The sequence below is a fragment of the Agelaius tricolor genome, unplaced genomic scaffold, assembly GCF_023055355.1.
Source record: "Agelaius tricolor isolate 1412-34295 unplaced genomic scaffold, bAgeTri1.0.p SCAF_13, whole genome shotgun sequence".
Taxonomy (NCBI): Eukaryota; Metazoa; Chordata; class Aves; order Passeriformes; family Icteridae; genus Agelaius; species Agelaius tricolor.
Window position 1 is genome coordinate 8475789 of NW_027269273.1, and position 22365 is coordinate 8498153.

Here is a 22365-nt window from a genome sequence, read left to right on the forward strand (position 1 = left end):
TTCCGGGACTTGTACATATCTGTGGGGAAGCTGCCTAAGTCATGGGGATTTCCAGAGATCCACTGAGCCTTCTCCTGCTCTTGGTGGCCAAAGGCCCTTCTGGAGGCTCTGCCTTACTCTTGGTGCAGCTGTGAGGAGGCTTTAGGGTGATTCCATGTGGGGAAATATTAACTACTGATTGGATTTTTAAAGCAAAATCCTTGAGGTCATGCCCTGCTGAGTGACTGCTCCCTTTTTTTCCCCCTCTCCTCCTCTCTCCCTCTCTTTCTCTCCAGTTGGGCTCTCATATCCTGTGTAAGGGAAGTGGTGCAGATTCATGATGGTGATCTTTTTTGCACAACCTGAATGTTTCAGAAAGCCTTGCCTTTGTAGCAAGAATGCTTCTATAGATTCTTTTTCATGTTCCAAGACAATATTTAGCTAATGCCTAATCTTAATTTTGCTTAGCTATGGTTGATTTTGTTGATGAAGAACTACTGAATTCCTAGAACATTTATATATTTGCTCACTAAGCACACTCATAGGTGTTCCCAATTCTGTGTGACCTTTCATTTAAGCACATGTATGTGGTTTTAGGAAGATAAAACCCTCTCAGAAGAGCAAGCAGCTGGGTTTACTCGCTTTAGAAAAATTTATGTTTTTTCCATGATGTCTTGTAAAGGTATGTGGAAATAAGCATTTTAATTGACCTTTGGTCTGTTTTTCAGTCGGGCCTAACTCCAATCCATGTTGCTGCCTTCATGGGACATGTAAATATTGTATCACAGCTAATGCATCATGGAGCATCCCCCAACACTACCAATGTGGTGAGTCACAGGCTTCCTTTCAGCGAGGCAGGACTGGGAATGAATGTGTGATAATATCTGGGAGCAGTACTGGGATGGAGTGCCTAATTCTGCTGTCCACCACCCACCTCCAGAGCACCTGTGGCTTGTGCTGGAGTCATGGCCAAGTGCAGCCTGCTGACTCCTACCTGGGAGATGCTTGGCAGGTTGAGGAAATGTCCAAGGGGGCTGACCCTAAGCAGGCTCTAATCTCTTGATTTTCTGAAGTAAAGAATGAGAACATACTGTAGCTTCTCAGATGTAATTTCTGAGATCTGTGCTTGACTGTTGAGCGCTGTTTTCCCAAGACCCTGGGGGTCTGCCATGTAAGGCAAATTCAACAGATTGCAGCAGATTGTGGGGACATATTGCCTGTGTCCATCCAGCCTCCTCTGCTGGCTGTGTGCTGCATGCCCCAAGGCTCCCAGGGCATGTGTAAAAACTGAACTTGCTCTTGGATGGCTGTGTGAAAATTGGGAAGTGGAAGAGAAGCAGAAGCATGTTGATCCTCTTTATGAGTTTGGCCTCCTTTTCACTTTCCATACACAGGTGCAGCTAGAGGGCAATATTTTGTAAAAGTCTTCACCTGCTGATTCTATTAAATAGTGTAAAAATGCAGCACCTTTTGTTAATTAGCAGATGTTTGTACTTAAAGACACGTTGATAACCAAAAAGGTAGAAACCACTTTTCCCTCATGAATTGTTCGAGTCTCCTTGGATTTGTCTTCCATTAAGCCCATGAAACCTTAGATGAATGTATTCAGTAATGATTTTTTTTCCTTCTTGTTCAGTTGCCTCAGTGCTTGTCAGATAACAAGTGATAGTAGAGGCATAAGGCATTACAGAAGGAAAGCCAAATATATGTGTGCCTGAATATACAAAATTTGAAATACATTTTTTACTAAATTCAGGATATGTTTTTAAACATTGCTAATAAAATACTAGTAATATAAGAATTGCACTGTCTCTTTTCAGCAAAAAAATAATGACAAAGGCATACTGAGGTTGGGAAACTGACCCTGCAATAAATTGCTTTGCAGCACAGTGTCAGGTCGAATACTGATTTAATCCTGCGTCTTACAGACAGCTACAGCAGAGTTTTCTAGTGGAGATCATTCTGAGCTGGGTCCCTGGTATTTCTGTGTTTATGGAGCACGCTGGTGTTTGTCCTCCCTGCAGTGTGTCTGACTCTGTTCTGTCTTTGCTCTGTGTGCAGAGAGGAGAGACAGCGCTGCACATGGCAGCCAGGGCTGGCCAGACTGAGGTCGTCAGGTACCTGGTACAGAACGGAGCCCAGGTGGAGGCCAAAGCCAAGGTGAGGACATGGCCCAGGTGGAACAAACCTACATGATCCATGCTGGGCAAAGCAAGGACTCACCTTCATCTTGGCTGTGCCCTTCTGCATGAGGAAGAGGTGAAGCCAAACCTTTGTGGTGGCCACTGATATTTTGTTATGTACCCTCCTACTGTAGCCATGAGTGATCTGTAAGAGACAAGGCAGAAGATGTCAGGTTGATATCATCCCAGTTTTTAATATAAATTATCATGGGTTTGAAGAGTTTTGTTTTGAAGTGGGATTTGAGGAGGGAGAAGAGTTCCTCAAATCTGCTTTTATTTCAGCAGAACTGGAAACCCTCGGCTTCTGGTGTCTCCTGTCATGTCCCTAAAGCAGCAGCCTATATATATATATGTAAAAATAGTTAGACTTCTAAAGAACACCACCTAAAGGCAGGAGGCACAGTGAGGGGATGTAGCAGAGGGCTGCAAAGAAAGAACAGATCCTATAGAAACAATTGCAGTTGGGGAAGATAAGGGTGGAGGAAAAAGAAATGGTCAAGAGGCATGAAGGAACACGCAAAATTATGGAAATCAAAAGAGTTCCAGGAAACAAGCAGGGCAAGGAGATAAATGGGTGCAATAAATAGCAGTCTTAATAGGTAAACTCAGGAAATATTTTTTCCCCAAATGGTCATAAAATGGATGTAGCCTAAAAAAAAACCAAACTATTTTTCATTGTGAAATTATCTGTGAATTGGGTCACAAGTAAGTTTGCTGTTGAGATTATCTACTTATAAGGAACTCTGACTAAATATTTCTAGCTGATACACTTCTGCAAGGAGCCTGACAATAGAACTGATTCATGTGGTTTGTAAATCTCCAAAGACAATCTTGAAGTGAACAGCTCGTGCTCAGAAGCAGTCATGCAAATATTTTCTGAGTAAATTCACAGAATGATTTCATTTGTGCAAACTGCCATTGCCTGTGATCAGTTTGTTATCATAAATAACAACTAAATGCAAGCAGTAGATTATACACCAGTGCTAACATCAGCTGTGAGAAATTTGTGGGAAAAAGGCACAAACTGGAATCATTTAAGAACCACAAAGATGCTCCCCCAGTCTCAGGGGAGAATTGCCCTGCAGAGGAGCAGCATGTATATCCTGGCATGCTCCCATCCTAAATTCAGAGGTGTAAAATCACTCTTGTAGGATGGGCATGGGCAGAAGTCTCCCTTGCAGAGAACAGCCCAGAACTGCAGGACAGTTCTCAAAAGGTAGGAAATTCAGCAGAGGAAAATGGGGATCAAAAGATGCTTGGCCACACTGTTGTGATAGTGTGCTTAATCCAAAGATTGTACAGCAGAGAAGGGAAAGGACAAAAATTCAAAAACAAGATAATGAAGAGGTGAGAAATTACCTCTTAAACGCTCAGAACAAGGTGACAACACCCTAATATTTTCAATTAAGGAAAAGAAATAAACTGTGAGATTCGTGACAGGGAAACACCATACTTAAAACTATTCAGATTATTGTCTTCTGAATGAGAAGTAGAAAGTTATTATTTTATTCCACTTTATAGTAGGAAGTGAATTAATTTCTACACCATGTTCTATCATCAATTACACTTATGGAAAATTTAACTGCAAAATTCCAAACAATCATTTACCAGTAAAAGAAGCACAAAATTATGCTATTTTATGCAAGTTTGCAGGTAATAATTGATTAAGCTGTTAAATGTTGCTGTGAAGTATAAAAGAGATCAAGATGTGAGGGAACAGAATTATGCACTAGCTTTCTTTTCAGAAAGGCCTGCAAAGCAAAGTGAGGCAAATCCAGATAAGGAAGAAAATTGATCAGTTTATTAACTTTTATGGATTATGTCACTGTCTGGAATATTTTGTGATGCACTAACAGAGAGCAAGGTATCTTTGTGATATGACACAGAGAAAGCCAGTGTGCACCATTCCCTACCTAAGACCTCAGCAGAATTAACGCTCATGTGCAATTTTGAAAAGTGCCAGAATGTGGACATATATTGCCCCCCCAGTGTGAGGGGCAGTTTTCTCATGCATGTCTGTGTTGTTCCCTGTGTGTTTAGGATGACCAAACCCCGCTGCACATTTCTGCCCGCCTGGGCAAGGCAGACATTGTGCAGCAGCTGCTGCAGCAGGGAGCATCTCCCAATGCAGCCACCACGTCAGGCTACACACCCCTGCACCTCTCTGCAAGGGAAGGGCACGAAGATGTGGCTTCTGTTCTTCTGGATCATGGGGCATCTCTGTCTATCATCACCAAGGTGAGCGAGCTGCAGGAGTGGCAGAATCACAGAGCACACCTGCAGCAAGGGCTGCTTGTGAATTAAATGCTGCAGGAGCCATATGCGCATACAGTCTAAGTGTGAGCTATGTTTATTAAAAGGGTACAAAGCTTCATGCTTGTACTTCAGGCCCTGATGTTTAACACATCCCAGTGAGCAGACATGAATTTTCTTGGAATGGGAGGAATGCAGGGCAGAAATTCCGGGTGGGTGTTGAAAGGCTTGCCCTTGGGTCTTTGGTAGTGTGAAGAAAGGAACAGACTCGTCCCCTGTTTAAAGTAGATAGTGCTTTGCCTTGCAGGGGAGGGGCCTCCAGACCCCACAGGGCAGTTGGGAATCTGCAGACTTGCTGCCTGTACTCAGGACTGTGTAAGGGGGTGGGTGGAAGCAGCTGCATCCTTGCAGATCAGAGACAAACCTTGTTTGCCCTGAGAAGGAGTGCCCAGGGCTGCTATATTCCTGCTTTCTCTTACAGAAAGGATTTACTCCACTTCATGTGGCTGCAAAGTACGGGAAAATCGAGGTAGCCAACCTCCTCCTTCAGAAGAATGCATCTCCTGATGCTGCGGGAAAGGTAGGACAGAAGAAACCACTGCACAGCAAATATCTCAAATCAGACAATAATTTATTAATGTGCTCCTACTTACTTACCATCACACTAGTATCCACAGCCTGGGTTTAGCTGGAATTGGTTTCATTTGGCATTCCAGTCCCTGCTGGGGCTGCTAAGAGCCAGCAAACTCTTGACAAAGTGACTTTTAATTGTCATTAATTGACAACAAAGTGATGTGCTCTGTGTTCACATCCAGGGGAATGGAGACAAACCATTCCCCTGTGTTCCTACCCAGACTATTTACAGTCCTTATCAGAGTATTTGGGTAGCTGGCTCTGCTTCCCCAGCTCTCATGATGGGGCAGGGGGCAAAGGCCAACAGGACCTCAAGCTTTCTAAACCGGCCCAGCTTGGATTTTTACAGATCCAAGGGGCAGTTTACTTATCCACTGCAGTAAAAGGAAAATATTGCCAAGGGTGTGACCTCCTTACCCTGGGGCAGCACAGATTTGCGCTTCTCTATTCATCTTCCCTGGGAAAAGTGAATGGGGCTTTCACAGCTTGAGAAGGATTTCCAAATTTGTTTTATTTTTTGATTTGAAAAGTTCCCAAAGACTCTGGATACACGAAGGAGTAACAAATATGTTTTTTCACCTTATCTACTGGAATTTTCCAAACCCCTGAGTTTCCCCTGGAGAGGGTCTGTAACAGCACTTGTTTGTTCTGCATGTGTTTCTAGAGCGGTTTAACACCACTGCATGTAGCTGCACACTACGATAATCAAAAGGTGGCCCTCCTCCTCTTGGACCAGGGAGCTTCACCTCACGCCTCTGCCAAGGTACAAGTACTGCCCACTCTGGGGAGCAATACCCAGGCTTTTTATGTCACTTTATTCCCTGTCTGCCCCTGTTCTTTCTAGGCTGTTATGCTTGCAGTTACAGGAGGCTCGGTGACCTTGTTTGTTAATGTCTCATGTCCACATAAAGCTGCTAAGAATAATCCTGCAGGTGAATAAAACAGCCATAAAAAAAGCAAATAAGGATGCAGAAACACTTTAAATCACCAGTTTCAGTCTCAGGAAATGCTGAGCCTTGCTTTCATTTGTCCAGCCTCTTCAGAAACTTCTCCAAGCTAGCCAACTTTGTATCTTTGCATCTTAAGATCTGTGCAGGGCAAGCTTGGGGTTGAAGCCCAGCTATGCATGGGTACTTCTGCTTGTGCCACAGGATGACATCTGAGGCCAGATAAGTTTCTCAGCACAATATATGTAATTATTCATGTGCTTCACCAAAATATTTCTAGCCCAGTGTAAATGGACTGGCAAGAAATAAAAGTAGTCACAGCCCTGCTTTGATTGTAATTTACTGTAGGCAAGACAATGCCTAGTGTAAGGTTTCAGAGCATATGAAAGAATAAATATGTAAATTTATTCTGGTAGTGCATAAAACAAAGAGAATCTAGAGAAGCTTAAAGTATTTCTTTTGTGGATCCCAGTTTTAAGTATGGGATGGATAAATACTATAATCAATCAGAGTATAATTGATATTTGAGCAGGAACATTAGGTAAAGCAGGATGGGAACATATGTAGGTTAAAGCAGATTAAGTGCAGTGGAAATACCTCATTTGAAAGAACCCAGACAATTTCCTTAAATCTGCAAAAGAAAAGCCCTGTGGAGAAGGGAGAGCTAATGGAAAAGCCAGTATTGTAGTTAGATGGGCAGTGCTCCTTGATTGCCTTCTCTCACACATGGCTGAGTGCAGCCATACCCTGGAGCCCTTCTGCATGGCTGCAGGAGAGGATGGAGTGGGGCTCCCAGAGTTGGTAGTGCAAGGAGGGGGAAGTTAAATAAACACGGGCTGCCAGCAGCACAGCTTAAAATCAATGCTGTCGATAGCGGCGATCTGCCAGAGCAGTGCCCGGGGAGGGGGGCAGCCAGAGTGATCTCTGATCTTTCACTGCTGCAGCACAGCACTCTCAAATGCCACTGGGGGGAAGGAAGGGCCTTCTGGAGAGGATGAGAAGGCACTGACCCAGTTTCACTGAAAGAAGCTGCCAGTGGGAGCTGTGCATCCTATAGGGACAGGGATTGCAGCAGCCCCTGCCAAGGGCTTGGGAAGTCCAAACAAGGTGGAAGCCCTGCAGACTGTGGTACAGCATGGCACAAACCCTTGTGTCAGGTCACCTCAGCTTCCCCATCTGTAACAGAGCAGTTCTGCAGCTGCCACTTCAGGCCTCCAAGTGCCAGCTGTAAGTGTGCCTAAAAGAAAGCATTTGTTAGTGCTCTGCAGCAAGTGAGCCACGGCAGCAGCCAGCAGAGCGTCAATACTAAATAAAATTAACCATAACATGTTTGTTGCTTCGGGCACCCGCTGTGCACTCATCCAAAAGACAATGTTGGTAACAGCAGATGATTTCCTGTACTTTTTGTAAATGTGGTCCAGTAAATAAATGTTATGTCATATCTCATCACTGGCTCCACAGTTAGTTCCATCAGTGGTTGCCTTTCCTGTGACACTACTGTCTTTAACACTGATCTTAATTTAAGAGTGGCTCATTAGCCAAGCCCAGCAAAATTTGCCCTGAAGATTCGTAAGTGACAGGGTATGGGAAATGAGCATGTCAGAGTCTAGTGCTGTGGTACAGTTATCCTGATGAACCATTCTTCTCTTTCATAGGCAAAAATTGTGCCTAATTTCATGTGCAGCTTATCCCTAATTTGAATTTGGCATCCACTTCACAGTGCCTTTCTTCCTCATCATGCCATCCCCAAAGCTTTAGTTTTCCTCTGTCCTTTTATGTTTAACCATTTTCCTTTTTCCACTCTTTTCCCTGGCAAGCAGAATAACCCAATACCCTTCCTTCTGAACTTCTCTGTTCCCTTCTTCATCTATGCATCGTGACAGAGTGCTGCCCTTATGAGGAGAAGATGCAAACGGGGACTGAGCTGAATTTCAGCTTTTATTTTTCAGCTCTCTTTTTGCCTTTTCTTGGCAACCTGCTGCTGTCCATTCCACTGAAAGCAATATATGCCCATTTCTGAGGAAAAGGCTTAGAAACTGCATTTGTTATTTTATATAATGTAATATGAGCTCCATTTCAAGGAGTTATGTTTTAGCAGATATGCAGGATTTAGCATGTAGTATTTAGGATTTATTAGGTGCTCATGTGGCAGTGGTTGTTTTACATGGCAGTGTCATGCAGGAAGTCTAAGGGAGAAGATTATGTTTGTTTTTCCTGAAGCACTTTATCTTCAAAGTGAAAATTCAGTGGCCATGTGCTTCCTTTATTGATTGTGGCACTGTGTTTCCTGAGTGTCATTTTCAAATACCTTAGTGTCCAAGATCTGAACTGAATCTTAATTGAATGTTGAAGGTTACTGAACCTTTTCCACATGAAACTAGTGCTGTGCATCTCTTGCTGCCACTTTCCTATTGAAGCTCTCTTGTAATCATTGGTGAGCCCCCCTGTATTTATTCCCTGCTCATACCTGCATTGCTCTGCATCTCGTCCTTTTTAGACCAACCCTGCTGCCCTGTGGGTGCAGGGAGGAGCCCAGCCAGGTGAATGCTTTGTGCCTGTAGGTAGATTTTATTGGGCATGGTAATCTGAGATGCAAATGGTACTTATGATGCCATACAAAAATACAAAATGGTTTATGCCGTTTAGGTCTCATCCCCCCTGACCTTGTCTCTTATTCAAGTGCAAATGTGTGCACATTTGTCATTTACTTAAAAATGAGGCCTAATAAATTTCTGAAAGACAGGAAGTTCTTGACTAAACAGTCATTGCAATCTGTACCACAAAGTGGTCATACCTCTATCAGAGTTTTGGTATTTGTGTGCTGATCAGTTATTCTTTACATCCATTTATCTATTTTCTGCCTATCTGTCTCTTTTTAGAGTTACAAAATTGTATCAGGCAAGAGATACTGCATTTTTAGTAGTGGGCTCCCTGGGTACACATATTGGAAGGAATAAAAAGATGCGTGACTCTAAAGTTACATGCTTCAGTTTTCCCTTGATCTGAAAAAAAACAGCTTGTCAGTAAGGTTTAGGGTAAATGCTGCAAGAAAGGCCATATTTCATGTGCATGATGCTTTCGTTCACACTGGGAAATGGGAAAAAAAACCCAAACAATAACAGCTGTTCTGAGTTATAAACCCTTATGTTGCTCTTCTGTTTGTTAAAGATTTTATGTACATTTAAGGAAAAGGAGCAAATCTCTGTGAAACAAAACTCAAGCTCCTATTTCTATAGATTGTCCTTTCCTGAAAAGATATTTTTTCCCAAATTTGAAAATTTACTTCAGAATCTTCCTCTTTCTAGCAGTACTCTAAAAAAAAAAAAAAAGATTGCCTAAAGGTCAGATACATTGGTTCATGCAGCTTGTTAACATTGCATTTGACTGAGTTTGACAGAATTTTTAGGACTAATGGCATAATTACTCACAGAGTTGGGGAGGTCCAGAAAAGTGATTTATCACCCTGTAGAATGAGCAGCTCTCAGTGAAGTGCTCTCTGTTGGCAGAACGGTTACACACCCCTGCACATAGCTGCCAAGAAGAACCAGATGGACATAGCCACCACGCTGCTGGAGTACGGCGCCGACGCCAACGCCGTCACGCGGCAGGGCATCGCCCCGCTGCACCTCGCCTCGCAGGACGGACACGTGGACATGGTGTCCCTGCTGCTCGCCAGAAACGCCAACGTCAGCCTCAGCAACAAGGTGGGTGTGCCCCAGCCCGGGGCTGAGGCTGTGTGTGATGTCTGTGTCTATGGAAGAGGAGTAGAGGGCCCTGCAGTTACGCTTTGCCCCCTGAAAGCCACTGCAGGTGTCTGAACGCACATCGTCATCTCTGCTAGCAAAGAGCAGCATGCTGTGTCACACTGAAGGAGCCTTTGTAGTACCCGAGGTCTGGTGATAACTCATGCTGCAGTGGAATTTATCAATCCAGCATTAATTTATGCTGGTCTGCCAAAGCATGGCCAGAGAGAAAATATCTTCCCCACAGGGGAGCTGTGGCGCTGGCACTCGTCACTTATCAGCCTCTAGGAATATGCCTGCCCATTTTTCAAGTGTTACATGTGTAAAAGTAATTGTAATTTCCTTTTTTTTTTTTTGTATTTGTAATTTATTGTAATTGTAATTTCTTCTTTTTTTGTATCTTTTTTTTTTTTGTAACATTTTTAGCACTATAATATTTTATAACAAAAAAAATTGAACACGTACCAGAGAATGGTAACAAGTATTACCACCTCATGGTAACAGCTGACTTGTTCAGGATGGTGACTTTTTTAATGGGATAACAACAGCAACTTTTCTGAGATTTTGTTCCTTAATATAAGTGGTTCTTCCTCCCCAAGGTATATTCCTTAGCCCACAGTGACTTTTGGTGTCATTTCTCCTGGTGGTAGGAAAGGAAAGTTGATGTATTTTAGTTTATGTGTGAATTCATAGGCCATTAATTCTGCTCTATAGTAATGTTTCTAGCAAATGTGCAGCCTTAGTTCTTTAAATGCCCCACTAGACATTGTTATTTGACATTGTCAATTGCAGTTTCAGAATGTATTTGTTTGGCTAAATTAGGCTCTAGAAATTTTTATTCATGGAAAATATTTCTTAGCAGGTAGGAAGAGTCAGTGTCCTTTGAGGCAGTGGGTGTTCTGCACAGGGCTGCTGTGTTTTCCTGCTTCTAACTTTCCAATTTGATTATCTGTGGGTCCTCCTTCAGAAAGCTTCTCTTGCAGATTTGATTTTTTTTTCCCCACAAGTCTCAATTGTGTGGGGGCTTATGCAGTATCCCCACAGGGAAATTTGCCACCTACATGTTCTGCATCCATTGGCTATCCCATTTTGCTGCTGAGGCTAATACAGGGAGCATGATTGAAGTGCTTGGCACATTGATTCAGTGCCACCAGAGGTTAATTACCTGCAGCATCCAGCAATCTGTTGAGTTGTAATCTCCAGTTTCTCATTGTGCTGATAACAGCACCTCTGGGGAGTAATTCCCCTCTGTGCTCTCTCAGGGATGCACATTTCCTCAGAGCACAGCACCTCTGCATTCAAAGCCAGATGTTTAAAGCCCACTGACTTCTGACTTCTTCAGCTTTGCAATGGGAGTAAAAAGAGAATTTATTTCTTCAGGACCCACAGGATGGTTTGGAGCTGCATACTCAGAGCCCCCATACTGAGCACTTACTAAACCTTTTTAGAAGGTTTGGCCATTAATATCCTCCATTAGGAGGCTCCATTAGGTAGTTTATAGTTGGTTACTGTCACATATTTGTGTCAGGTGACCCACCTAAGCTTTGTTGTCACCAGGATTGCATCTGGGAGTGAAATGCAGTGGGGCCATCTCAGAATAACTGGCCTTGGTAGGGAGTGCACCATGGGTATGGGTTTGGGCTCAAGGGTAGGAGACTTAGTGAGTGTTCCTGCCTGATGTGACAACTGCTACCACTTGCTCTTCTGTCCTTGGTGCTGTTCCTGTAGGAACAGGAGAGAAAATTAACCATAATTTCCAAGGAAAGGTTATTCTTTTTCATTCCTAACAACATCTCCTCAGCAGATTCTCTCTCCTTCCCCTTTTATTTTCTACCCCTTTTATGTGGCAGAAAGTTGCATAGTTTTCTGAGGTTCTAAGGATATTTAGATCTTGAGTTTTAAATAAGAAAAATTACTATCAGTATGCATTTTCTATCAAGTCTGTATGTTCTCTGAGCAGAGAGAAATGGGCCTGATCTCAGAGAAATGCAGTTTTATTCTTTTGTGCTTGTGTCTGAAAATGATCAAGTAGAGGGGTAAAAGCTAAGGATAAAACTGAGTGATTGTAAAAAACTTGCAGAAGTGTAAACAATGATTCAATATTGCTTTTAAAGTCTGACTCATTATAGGGGAGTAAATTAGGAGCGAAAAAATACTGTGTGACTTTTCCTTAAATTGCTCTAATTTGCTATCCCACATGTAACACTGCATGGAGAAATGTTCCTTGTCTTAAAGAAACATCATCTTCCTGGCTTTTGAATGGTACTTTCCTGCTGATCAACAGTGTGATAACAAAGCACCTTACACTGTGAAAGTGGAATGTGTAACTTCTTTAAGGATGTTTAGAGTTTTATTAATGCCTGAATTTGCGTTTTAGTAGTCATGTGCCTCCTCTGGAGATTGTTACTTGTTGTTTCTGATTTCCAGAGTGGACTGACGCCCCTCCACCTGGCTGCCCAAGAGGACAGGGTCAATGTAGCAGAGGTTCTGGTTAACCAGGGAGCTGCTGTTGATGCACAGACAAAGGTATGAACACCACTGTCACATGAAACATTTCCTTCCAGGGAGCCATGAGCCTCCAGACAGGGCTAGGAATGGATTTCAGGGTGAAATTGCAATTGCAGCAGGGAAATGTTCCTTGCAATAAATTATTGCAGAATATATTCTGAAAACTGAAGATATATAAGCTTAGGTGTTTAATGTCAAGCTCAGCCTTTGAGCAGGAAGCTTATTTCTTGCCAAATATTTAGATCAATATAGGTTTAGATTGTATCCTATTACTGTGCTTCACTGAAGGTAAGTGGGATTGATCTAGTTAGTGAGTAAGGGAACTGTTATCTAATGTGAAATACATATATGCAGTGGTGGTCCATTTCAAATTTACTTGCCTAAAAATAATTTTGCCTAAATGTTTGGGCTCCTAAGTAAGAGATCTGGATTTTCAAGGTGCTTGGGGATGGCTTTTGAGACCCCCAGCAATGACACCTCCCTTCACAGTATTGCTTTTTAAGATCCATGTCCTGAAGCAAAGACCCTTTGCAGAAGAGGTTTTATGCTCCCTAATGGGGTACAGTGCTCAGAATTTAATGATAATGATCTCAGTGTTGATTGCACTTACATTCCTCATGCATTGTCTAGATCTTGGAGGCATTCCTTTAGCTGGGCAAGAAATCAGTTGAGATCAAATACTTGGACTGTAGTAGATCAAATCAGCTAAATGAACCAGGTCTCACCATCTGACCTGCACTCTTTTGCAGAGGAGTAGCTTTCACAGCTCTGTGCCAGGTGTATGCCACAAGTTAGGTGCTGTGCTTGCATCCCAGGAATGTCCAGGTGTGTCAGACTGCCCAGCAATATCATCACATTACACTGACAGCTCAGAAAGGGCTGAGTCCATCATCATGTCTGGCTGCAGCTCAGCTGATTATGGTCTGTGGCAGAGGGAAAAGTCATGGTTATCTGATTTCTCTACAGTGTAATTCCAACTGTACTGACTGCTGATTTCAGTAACATTATCCTGATGTAAACCTGAAAGAGTTTTGCTAAAATCCCAGGAGCTTCTCCAGGTTTATACTTTTGTAACATATCCTCAGTCTGTATTTTAAAGAAAAATCAGTCAGGGTTCTTATCTGTCAGATCACCCAGTAGCAGGTGAGATCTGCCCTGGTTCATTTCTTGCACAATATCCTCAGATGAATGTGGTTGCCTTCCTAGAGGTAGTTTCTACCTGGTGTTGGTTTCAGTAGCAGGACATTGCAGAACCTGTTCTTTAGACTTGGCCAGAGCTGAATCACTTCCCAAGCCATACAACTCATCTGAGTGTTTGCCTTTGCCCCTCTGTGCAGTGCTGTTGGCTGTCCCACAAATAGCAAGCAGTCTGGGGAGACATTTATACTGACAGGTGCAGGCAGACACACGTGTTTGCTTTGCTGGCTCTCCAGTGTCCCAACAGGATCCCAATCTGGGCTGCAGTGGCCTTTTAGTCACATTAGGGTGGTGGAAACATCTGAGCTACTGTCACAGCTGAGAGGCAGGCAGGGCATGTCCCAGGGACAGCCTGGTGCAGCTGCAGGAGCTCTGCACTCAGCTTCAGAAAATGCAGTCATATTTGACTGTGTGCAGCATGGTCAGTAATGGATATATAATTTTAAAGAAGACAGAAATACATCTCTTGTTGTTTACCCTCATTCCTCAGTTTTATGTGTAACTAGTGTGAATAAAGAATAGTTTCCCAGTACACTCTTGTTTCCATGGGACTGCTCTATAATTGTCAGGAAGTGGCTCAGGGACTCATAAGTCAGGTGAAGTCAGGCTGCATTTAAGCAGGACTGCTTTGGGCTGTAAGAAGTCACCTGTCTGGGGAAATTCTCCCTCCTGTAGGCTGCTGTGGGGAAGAGCATCCACAGCATCTTGTCTTCCTGTTCCTCCTCCTAATCAGTCCTCCCAGTTAGCCCTCCCTGCTGTAGGGCACTGTCTGCTCCTGGGGAGGAGGGTGCCCACATGCCTGGCAGGACTCTGTTAGAGTGGAATGAGCTCGATGCTCATGCACTGGCATGGGCTTGGTGCTCTTCCACGGGCTTCTGCAGGGTCCCATCTGCTGGGTTTGTGCAGCAGTGAGCCCTGCAGGCTCCACAGAGTCAGCCATGTGGAGCTGTCTGCCAGATATAAGGATATATCCTGGGATATAAGGAAAGGGCCAATGCAGTACCAGGTGTTTTAGCAGGGAATTGTTTCTGGATAAACTGATGATCACTCAAGTTCCTTCCTGAAAAACCCTGAATTTCTACAGTGAGGGAAAAATGTTATGCTCTAAGAATGGCCATACTTTGACCTCATGTTCTATACAGTGAAGGTTAGATGATTGCCCTGTAAAACAGCAGCCCTGCACTTACAAGCTCTCCCATTTAGATGGATTAACTGTACGTTCTGCCTCTAAAACCAGAGGCATTGGGGGACAAGATAAGCAACAGCTGAGTTGGCTTTGGAGAGGCACTGTTGCTATGCTTGCATGTTTGCACAATCCTGTCCAGCATGTCCAGTTGGGATTCATTCCTTTGGACACACAGCAGCAGAGATGTGGCCATCCGTGCCTTAGGAGTCAGTGAAGCAGCACAGCTCAGAGTGACATGGGGATCTCTGCTACAAGCAGTGTCACCACTAACCTCCTGTTTTCTTCCCTCCATTTCACATCCATGTGCTTCTCTTACCTCAGATTTCAGGGTGTGGATGACTGTTCAGCAGTGCCTTTTTTGGTTGGTTTTATTTATTTATTTTTCCTCCTTATCCTATTTCTCATTTTCCCAGGATAAGCAAGCGCAGATTGTGTCACTCCAGCCCAGTACCTGTCAATAGGGGGAGAACACTGCATGTCATTTAATTTAATATCACTAGGTCATTGAACTCTTGAGTAGGGACCAGTGAACTATCATCTTCCTCATCTTTAGTTACCATTTATGTATAACTTACCCTCCCAGGGGAAACATCTAGAGTCTGCAGTTCTGACACATGGGGGTTCTGACCCTGCTCACACTCTGGGGAGTTTTCAGGTGGTTAAAGGAGAAGATGGGGCAGAAACACATTTTGCATCTTGAAGCTGTATCAGGGAAGAAAAAAAAATCCAGCAGAAAACCACTTGTACAGGGGATTAGTCTGTATGATTAAGATCAGTTCTGGCTGTTATGAGCATTTTCAGAATTGCTCTCAGAAGTGAACAATTGCATCTCTGGGTCTCTCTTGGGGTGGTTTCCCTCCCAAGAAATTTTTTTCCTGACCTTTGTAGTAGAAAGTGGCATGAAAGGAAGAATAGCTTCTGCTTATGAAGTGCATTTATTAATTGTGTTGTGAGATCCTTCTGGTTTTGCTGCATCAATTAACTAAATAGCCTCTAGTCCCAGAGCTGCAGGAGTCTAAATCAATGCTGAAGTGTAAACAACACTGGTGCAGCAGGCCGGAACTAGTGCCTGAGAGGCCATAAGGCTGCTTCTACCACTTGAAAATGAAAATTTTTGGTGGTTTAAACTCAGCCACGTTACAAAATACACTTTGGGTGGTAAAGTTTGACATGCTTCAAAATCCTTCACATCTAGAAAGCTTTAATATTTGAATTTGGTGTTCACAGAAGGCATGTTAGTGTCCTGCAGCAAAGGCAGCAGCTCTTGCCTATTCTGATATTGCATTTTTTTGCCTGAATTTAGGTATGCTGAAGAGTTTTTGGTGCTGAAAATGTGTTGTGCAGTATCATGCTTAACACAAAGCATGCTCATCCATTCACAGTAATATTGGGAGTTGAAAATCAGTCTGGAGCCATGGCTGTGAGCAGATATCCCTTCTCTGGTGGTCATGCTGAGTGTCAAAAGCTGTCCTGGTACATGTGATGTTGCTTTTGTTTCAGGGCTTTTGTGCTGGTAGTTGGCACGAGTAAATATTGTTTCATGGCTCAGCAGGTCCCCACATGTCATTTTTCCACTGTTTATCCCATTGGAGAGTGTGGTTGTAGGATACAGCAGTACTGTGATGGACTGGCAGGGGAAGATTGAGAGAAAAGTGCAGCTTCAGTCAAGGATGGAAGGCAGGGTTTGGAGTTTTTATTTCAGTGCAGGTTTTTTTAGTCAGTCACTACACTGCTCTTGGTGCTGGGGCTCCCCTGGGGGGACTGATGGTCTCCCAGTCCCTGGCTGATGACAGTCTGGAGAACAAATGTTATTAAAGTATTGAAATGCCTTTTGTTTCTGAAACTGTAGTTTTGGTAGGAGACAATGGTGGCTGAGAGGTCATGGTGTTCTTTTCCAGGTTGAGCTGGGATTTTTATTTCAGATTTTTTCAGGTCTGCCTGCTTTGTTCTGACAGGAGCCCCATAGCAGCTGAGATCATAACAGTGATCCAGCTTTTCCATTGGAATATCTAATTCTCAGATGCAGGAAGAGATAAGAAGAAGGCAGGGAGGGAGGGAGGGAAGTACTATTGAGAGAAAATCGCTTTCCTACAGCACAAACACTCAAATACAGGTGTCTCCAGTATATCTTCATGGTGCAGTATCTGTCTCTCCTTGGCTCTTTGTACGTGCTCAGTTGTTATCAAGAAGTTTCTGTGGAAATTTCCAGCCTGATAATATGCAATAATGAGCCTTTGCAAGGTACTGCAACATGTTAGGTCCTGATTCAGCAAGGCAGGGAAGTGTCTGTGTGTGTACACCTAGGTTTGCCTGTTTGATTCAGTCAGGCCTTTGTGATCTTTGGATCTAAAGCAATTTCTAGCCCTGTAAACAACAATGCTGTAGCTTCATTGTCTGACATTTACAGCAGAAAAACAAAAACTGAGCAGCTTGAGAGTCAGCATGACTAGAAAGATGCAGTAATTCAAGCTGTTAAGATTTATGGTTATTGCCAGTGGAGGATATTAAAGTAATTCACTGACATGATATACAAGACTTTTGATAATTCCCCTCAAAAGTAAAAATTGAAGGGCAAGACAATAAGGGATTCTTTATGTGTTCCATTAGAAATGAAAAGTTCAGTATTTCTGATTTTTTTTTCTTGGCACTTATTCTTGTAGCTTTTGATAAACCCTTCCCAGCTGCTAGCTCCCCTGGTGCTGCTCATTCTTTAAAACAGCCAGAAGGTGATGTCTCTTAGAGCTGTGTTAAACAAAAGGCCTGGTTTTCTTGGAAGTAACTTTTTCAATATTAGGCTGCCTCCTAAATCCCTTAGTGCTTTGCCAGTAATTATAACTAAGCCTGAATGGCTGTGCAGAAATTTATATAATTGTGAGCTGGGTTTTGTTGTTCTGTTTCTGCTTTTGGTTTTGGGGTTTGTTTTTTTTTTAATGGGGTTTTTGTTGTTTTGGGGTTTTGTCTGTTTGTGGGTGGGTTGATTATTACTATCTTTTGAAGCAAAATATTTCAGCCTCCCAGGCACCTTTCTATAGACAATGAAAGTAGCAAGCTCAAGTAGCCTTGAGATTTGCTGCTTTTATTGTTAATTTAACTGTGTAATTGCAGAATCTGCCAGTTGGAGTGTTTCAGAGCAGTCAGTAGAGTACCTTAGTTCATGTGGGGATCTTGAGGTACAATTGCTGTGCCTTCCTGAGCTGGCAAGGGCTGAGCGCAGGCACCTGAGCTCTCACTGAGAAGTTAAGGATATGCTCCCCAGGCTTCAGGCACTGAGAGGGCATTTTGCTGGCCAGTTGTACTTTGGCCATGCCATCAGTGCCCGTGCTGCTGGCTGGGAGCAGGAAGATGTCCTGTGCTGAGGCCAGCCAGCCGTGACACGGTGTCACATCCCTGTCCCTCTGCTGTCAGCGGCTGCTGGCCCAAGCAGGACCTGACACAAAGTGACCACAGGCTACAGCAAACTTAAAAAGGAGCTCCCAGGACCCTCCAAGGACCTCAGGCAGGGGACTGGTGCTTTGCCACCAGGCTCAGCAGGTGCCCACAAGGCTGCTGGGGACATGTGCAGTGCCTATGGCAGGAGCTGCCTTTCAGTGCACACCCCTCCAGCTGCCACACACAACAGCAGAGCTTCAGAGGAGCCTCCTTCAGATGCAGCTGGATTGTGACCCTGGAAATGTCATGATTTCCACTGTTAATTGGGAGGAGAAGGAGGAAAACTTTTCACTTAGTCTCAGATTTAAACAGCAGACTGGTCAAGAGTGACAGAGAGCATCAGTAATTGCTCTTCCAGCCATTTTTGTAGGCACCACATACAAGTTTGTGTGTACCATTTCTAAAAGGAAACTGTCATTGCACTGCAGTAAATATGGGGGGTTTGAGAGCTCCTTTCTCAGTATTCATTGTTACAGGCTGGAGAGGAGCCTTTACAGATCACTTCAAAGGGAAAGCTGAGATCACAGCTGGTCTGGGCGCTCTGATATGCTCCAGATTTTAATGTTTTAGGGCTATTCACAGGGGGTTCTTGGCAGGTGGTCCTTGACTTTGGATTTCATCTCTCCAGTTGGTTTTATGCTGACTTTTTTTTTTTTGACCTTGCTGGTCATGTTAAGAGGCCTGTATATTGAAGAGGGAGAAGGGAATTAAGATTTTGTAGGACAAGGTCTCACAGCCTTATTTTTTTTTTTTTTTACTGTTTTTTGAACTGTTTTGATAGCTTGGCCATCCTTTAAACTGAGTTTATCTTTGGCCCATGTAGAGGCAGGGGCTGTAGAAGCTGTGTTTGAGGTACGTGACTGTGAGTCATCATTCTGCTGAAGAATCAAGGCTCTGGACAGCCAGGGAGCCCTGTCAGAGAGTCAGACTCCAGGCACTCCTAGGAAGAGGAAGTTATTTGGCCAACCCTAGACTAACAATATCTGTGAGATGAGGTCCATGTGTTCAGTTCATGATGATGTTTAAGCTACTGCTCCAGTTCTTACCACTGCGGGTTATTGTTCTGTGCAGGAAAAGTTCCTTGTAGTCATTTGGCATCTGATCCAATGTTCACATAAGTCAGCAGAAAGTTTCATTCTGCTGATGCCAATGGAATTTCAGTTCAGTGCTGTTTCTGACACTGATTAACTCATCCTGGTTGTCAAAGTTAGTAGTTTCTTTAGATGGCAAAGGGTATATCATTAACTGGAAATGATTGTCACACACAAATTTAAAGTAACTGTCACAGCTACCATCTCCTAGCCTGTGTTAATACAACTGAAATTAGGTAACCTTGTGTGAACTTCTCCATAGTCCAAGGGAAATGGTCAGCAACCTGCAACACCACCTAGAGACACACACACATGTCTATGGGCTCAGATGGGATCCACCTGCAGGCACTGAGGGAGCTGGTGGAAGCACCCACTGAGCACTTTGGGTGACTTTCATAAGAAGTGTGGTTTTTCCCAAGGCTGGAGGATTTTTCACATAGTCCAAAGAATTAAAGCTTAATGGGATTTTTCCTGTTTCATACCTGTTTGCTTTTTTTAATTTTTTTTTTTAATCAGGGTATGTGTGTGATATGCCCCTCTACTAACTGCTGATGTTCATTCTAGATGGGATACACTCCTTTGCACGTTGGCTGCCACTACGGAAACATAAAAATCGTCAACTTCCTTCTGCAGCATTCTGCAAAAGTCAATGCCAAAACGAAGGTGAGTGTCCCAGCTGTCCCCTGGGGGGGCTGCCCTGCTGTGTGTGTGTGCTGTGCCCACCTCAGGGTTGCTTCTTTTCTCTCCTGGTGCCTGCAGAACGGGTACACGCCGCTGCACCAGGCGGCGCAGCAGGGGCACACCCACATCATCAATGTCCTGCTCCAGCACGGCGCCGCGCCCAACGAGCTCACTGTGGTAAGTGCTGGCCTGGAAAATGGGCCTGGTGGGACAGGAAAAGAGCAGAGGAAGCCTGTTTCCATCACTACCACATCCTCTGCACCATCATCTCTCCCAGAGAGATTTGATGAGAGAGAGAGAACGACAAACATCTGAAAACCTCCTCATTTTCGTCCCATTTCATCCCACTTATATATCCTACTACCCGATATTTATTTCCATCAGAAAACATAAACAATTTTTATTTTATTTTACATTCTTCTGTAATTAACCAGCAGTTCCTACATTTCCCCTTGCTAATGTTCAACTTGTGTTACGAATGTTTCAATTGCTAGAATGGAAACACTGCCCTGGCCATTGCTAAGCGACTTGGCTACATTTCAGTTGTTGACACGCTGAAGGTGGTGACAGAGGAGACCATGACTACAATTGTAAGTACTGCTGACTTCAGTACGGAATGGAAGAATTTTTCCAAAGCCAGAGTATGACTATAACTAAACTTTGTGTAGTTAATGACTACCAAAATTCCTGTCACCTATTTCTTTTTAGCAGTATAAAGTCGATATTAAGTGCAACATGAGCTGTCTGTTTTTAAGGTAGTAGACACTGTGAGGATGTACCAACTGACCAGAAAAAGGACTGGTCACAACTGCAAAGTTTCTCCACAAAATGTTTGTCCACACGTCCTGTTGTTTAGGGAACAATTTCGCTGCTGAAAAGATGTTCCTACAGGCTTGTGTAAACAGAAGCTGCTTGAGAGCATTTCCCAACCATCTGATGCTTAATGGCTTGAATTTGACCTAAGAGGACCCATTCCAGTATTTTAAAAAATGGTTGGAATTTACTTGAAAGCTCCTCATTGTGTGGTTTCTGGCCCCTTCCATGGGATGGTGAAAGGCTGTGTTCTGCAAGCAGCCACAGCCAGCCCCTGCAACCCCAAATCCCCATTCCCTGATGTGGATGAGAATTCCAGCTTGTGTGTCCTGCCTCTCAGAGAGCATTAGCCAGGAGACACTGAAGGGACTAGCAGTCATCAAACATTACCTGCTGTCAGAAACATTCACAGAATGCAGAATATTTCTCAGAAGGATCTTTTGTTCACTAATGTTTTGCCAAATTGCTCTCTGAAGTTTTCTGAGGCAAGGCACCTCCGTGCATTATCATAGTAATAAAGCCCGAATTGGGTCTGAAGAACATAAATTCAGAATATTGGCTTTCAGCAACTATTTTTCTTTTTCTGATTAAAAAGATAAAATGCACATGTATGTGTTTTTAGACATACCGGGGTGGAAAACAGTTACTGTGTGTGTGTTCCATGTTTTGTCATTGCCCCTTTGTGTGGTCTCTGTGCAAGCAGGTGGTTGCAATATGATGAGCTTTTGGTATGACATGCAGATTTTAGTTCTGTTACTGCATGCACCTTTTCTTCCTATGACTTTCCTGGCTGTGGTTTCAGTAGTTTACAGAAAATCCACCACACAAACGATAAATTTCAGAACAATAAGATATAGTCGAATTTGCTAGAAAGTAATGCTGATTTTTTTTTTTCTTACACATTTTCTCTATGTTTTCTCATTAATAAATTTCTCTTTAGAAAGATTACAAAACATTTTGCCACACAGAGAAATTTGATGGAGAGTTTTTCTGTGATAGCAAAACTTGAATGCCTACCTACTATTCAGTTAGGTAGCTGCAGGAAAACCATGTATTTATGCTAAAAACTCTCAATATCACAAGGCTGTTCTGAGCTTTTAAAACCAAGATGCTGGGAATGTTTGTCCTGCATAAAGTGACTGACCATTTATCTTCTGTAGATGAAGAGTAGAGAGATGGTGGGTCAGGCTCTGAATGGTGCTGGAGGAAATGTTAGATGCTGCAAGACCTATACCACCTCAAATACCTACTCTCAAGAAAAGCCCAGAAATAACTTCCATTAAAATCAGAATATGCTGCATATCAGTGTGTAATTTTGGGATCTTGGAAGTCTAGATGTGAAATCTGATTTACAATTGTGGGTTTTAAAAACTCAGTTTGACTGCTGAGACTTACATTTTGAGGCTTGTGGCTACACAACTCCCAAAGCTAAATTTAAAGGCATCAGGGATTAACATAGCTAATTTTACTATCATTTATACTCAAACACCAATTTAAAAAAAATTGAATCCAGTAGGATCTGGAAAAAAGTCCAGTGATTTTGCTGGTTTAACAATGTTTTAAAAAGCTTTGCAAGTAATTCCCACAAAATGAATTGCATGAGGATTTTCTGTAGGTTTTGTGATGTTTGAGCATGGAGGAACTCTTCTGCCTATATCAAGTGATGGTAGTAGCCTAAGAAACATGAAATGCCAAGTGAGTACTCATAAGGCCTGAGAAAAA

At 43.2% G+C, this 22365-nt stretch overlaps 1 protein-coding gene across 17 annotated transcripts in view; it reads left to right on the forward strand.

Moving 5' to 3' along the window:
* ANK3 (ankyrin 3) overlaps nt 1-22365 on the forward strand; it is a 286897-nt gene that overhangs the window by 183572 nt on the left and 80960 nt on the right. For all 17 annotated transcript variants that reach the window (XM_071438639.1, XM_071438636.1, XM_071438635.1 and 14 more), the window contains exons 12-21: nt 708-806; nt 2041-2139; nt 4203-4400; nt 4897-4995; nt 5713-5811; nt 9502-9699; nt 12166-12264; nt 19714-19812; nt 19909-20007; nt 20325-20420. In XM_071438639.1, the coding sequence (XP_071294740.1) occupies nt 708-806; nt 2041-2139; nt 4203-4400; nt 4897-4995; nt 5713-5811; nt 9502-9699; nt 12166-12264; nt 19714-19812; nt 19909-20007; nt 20325-20420 (1185 nt within the window). The remainder of the gene's footprint in view (nt 1-707; nt 807-2040; nt 2140-4202; nt 4401-4896; nt 4996-5712; nt 5812-9501; nt 9700-12165; nt 12265-19713; nt 19813-19908; nt 20008-20324; nt 20421-22365) is intronic.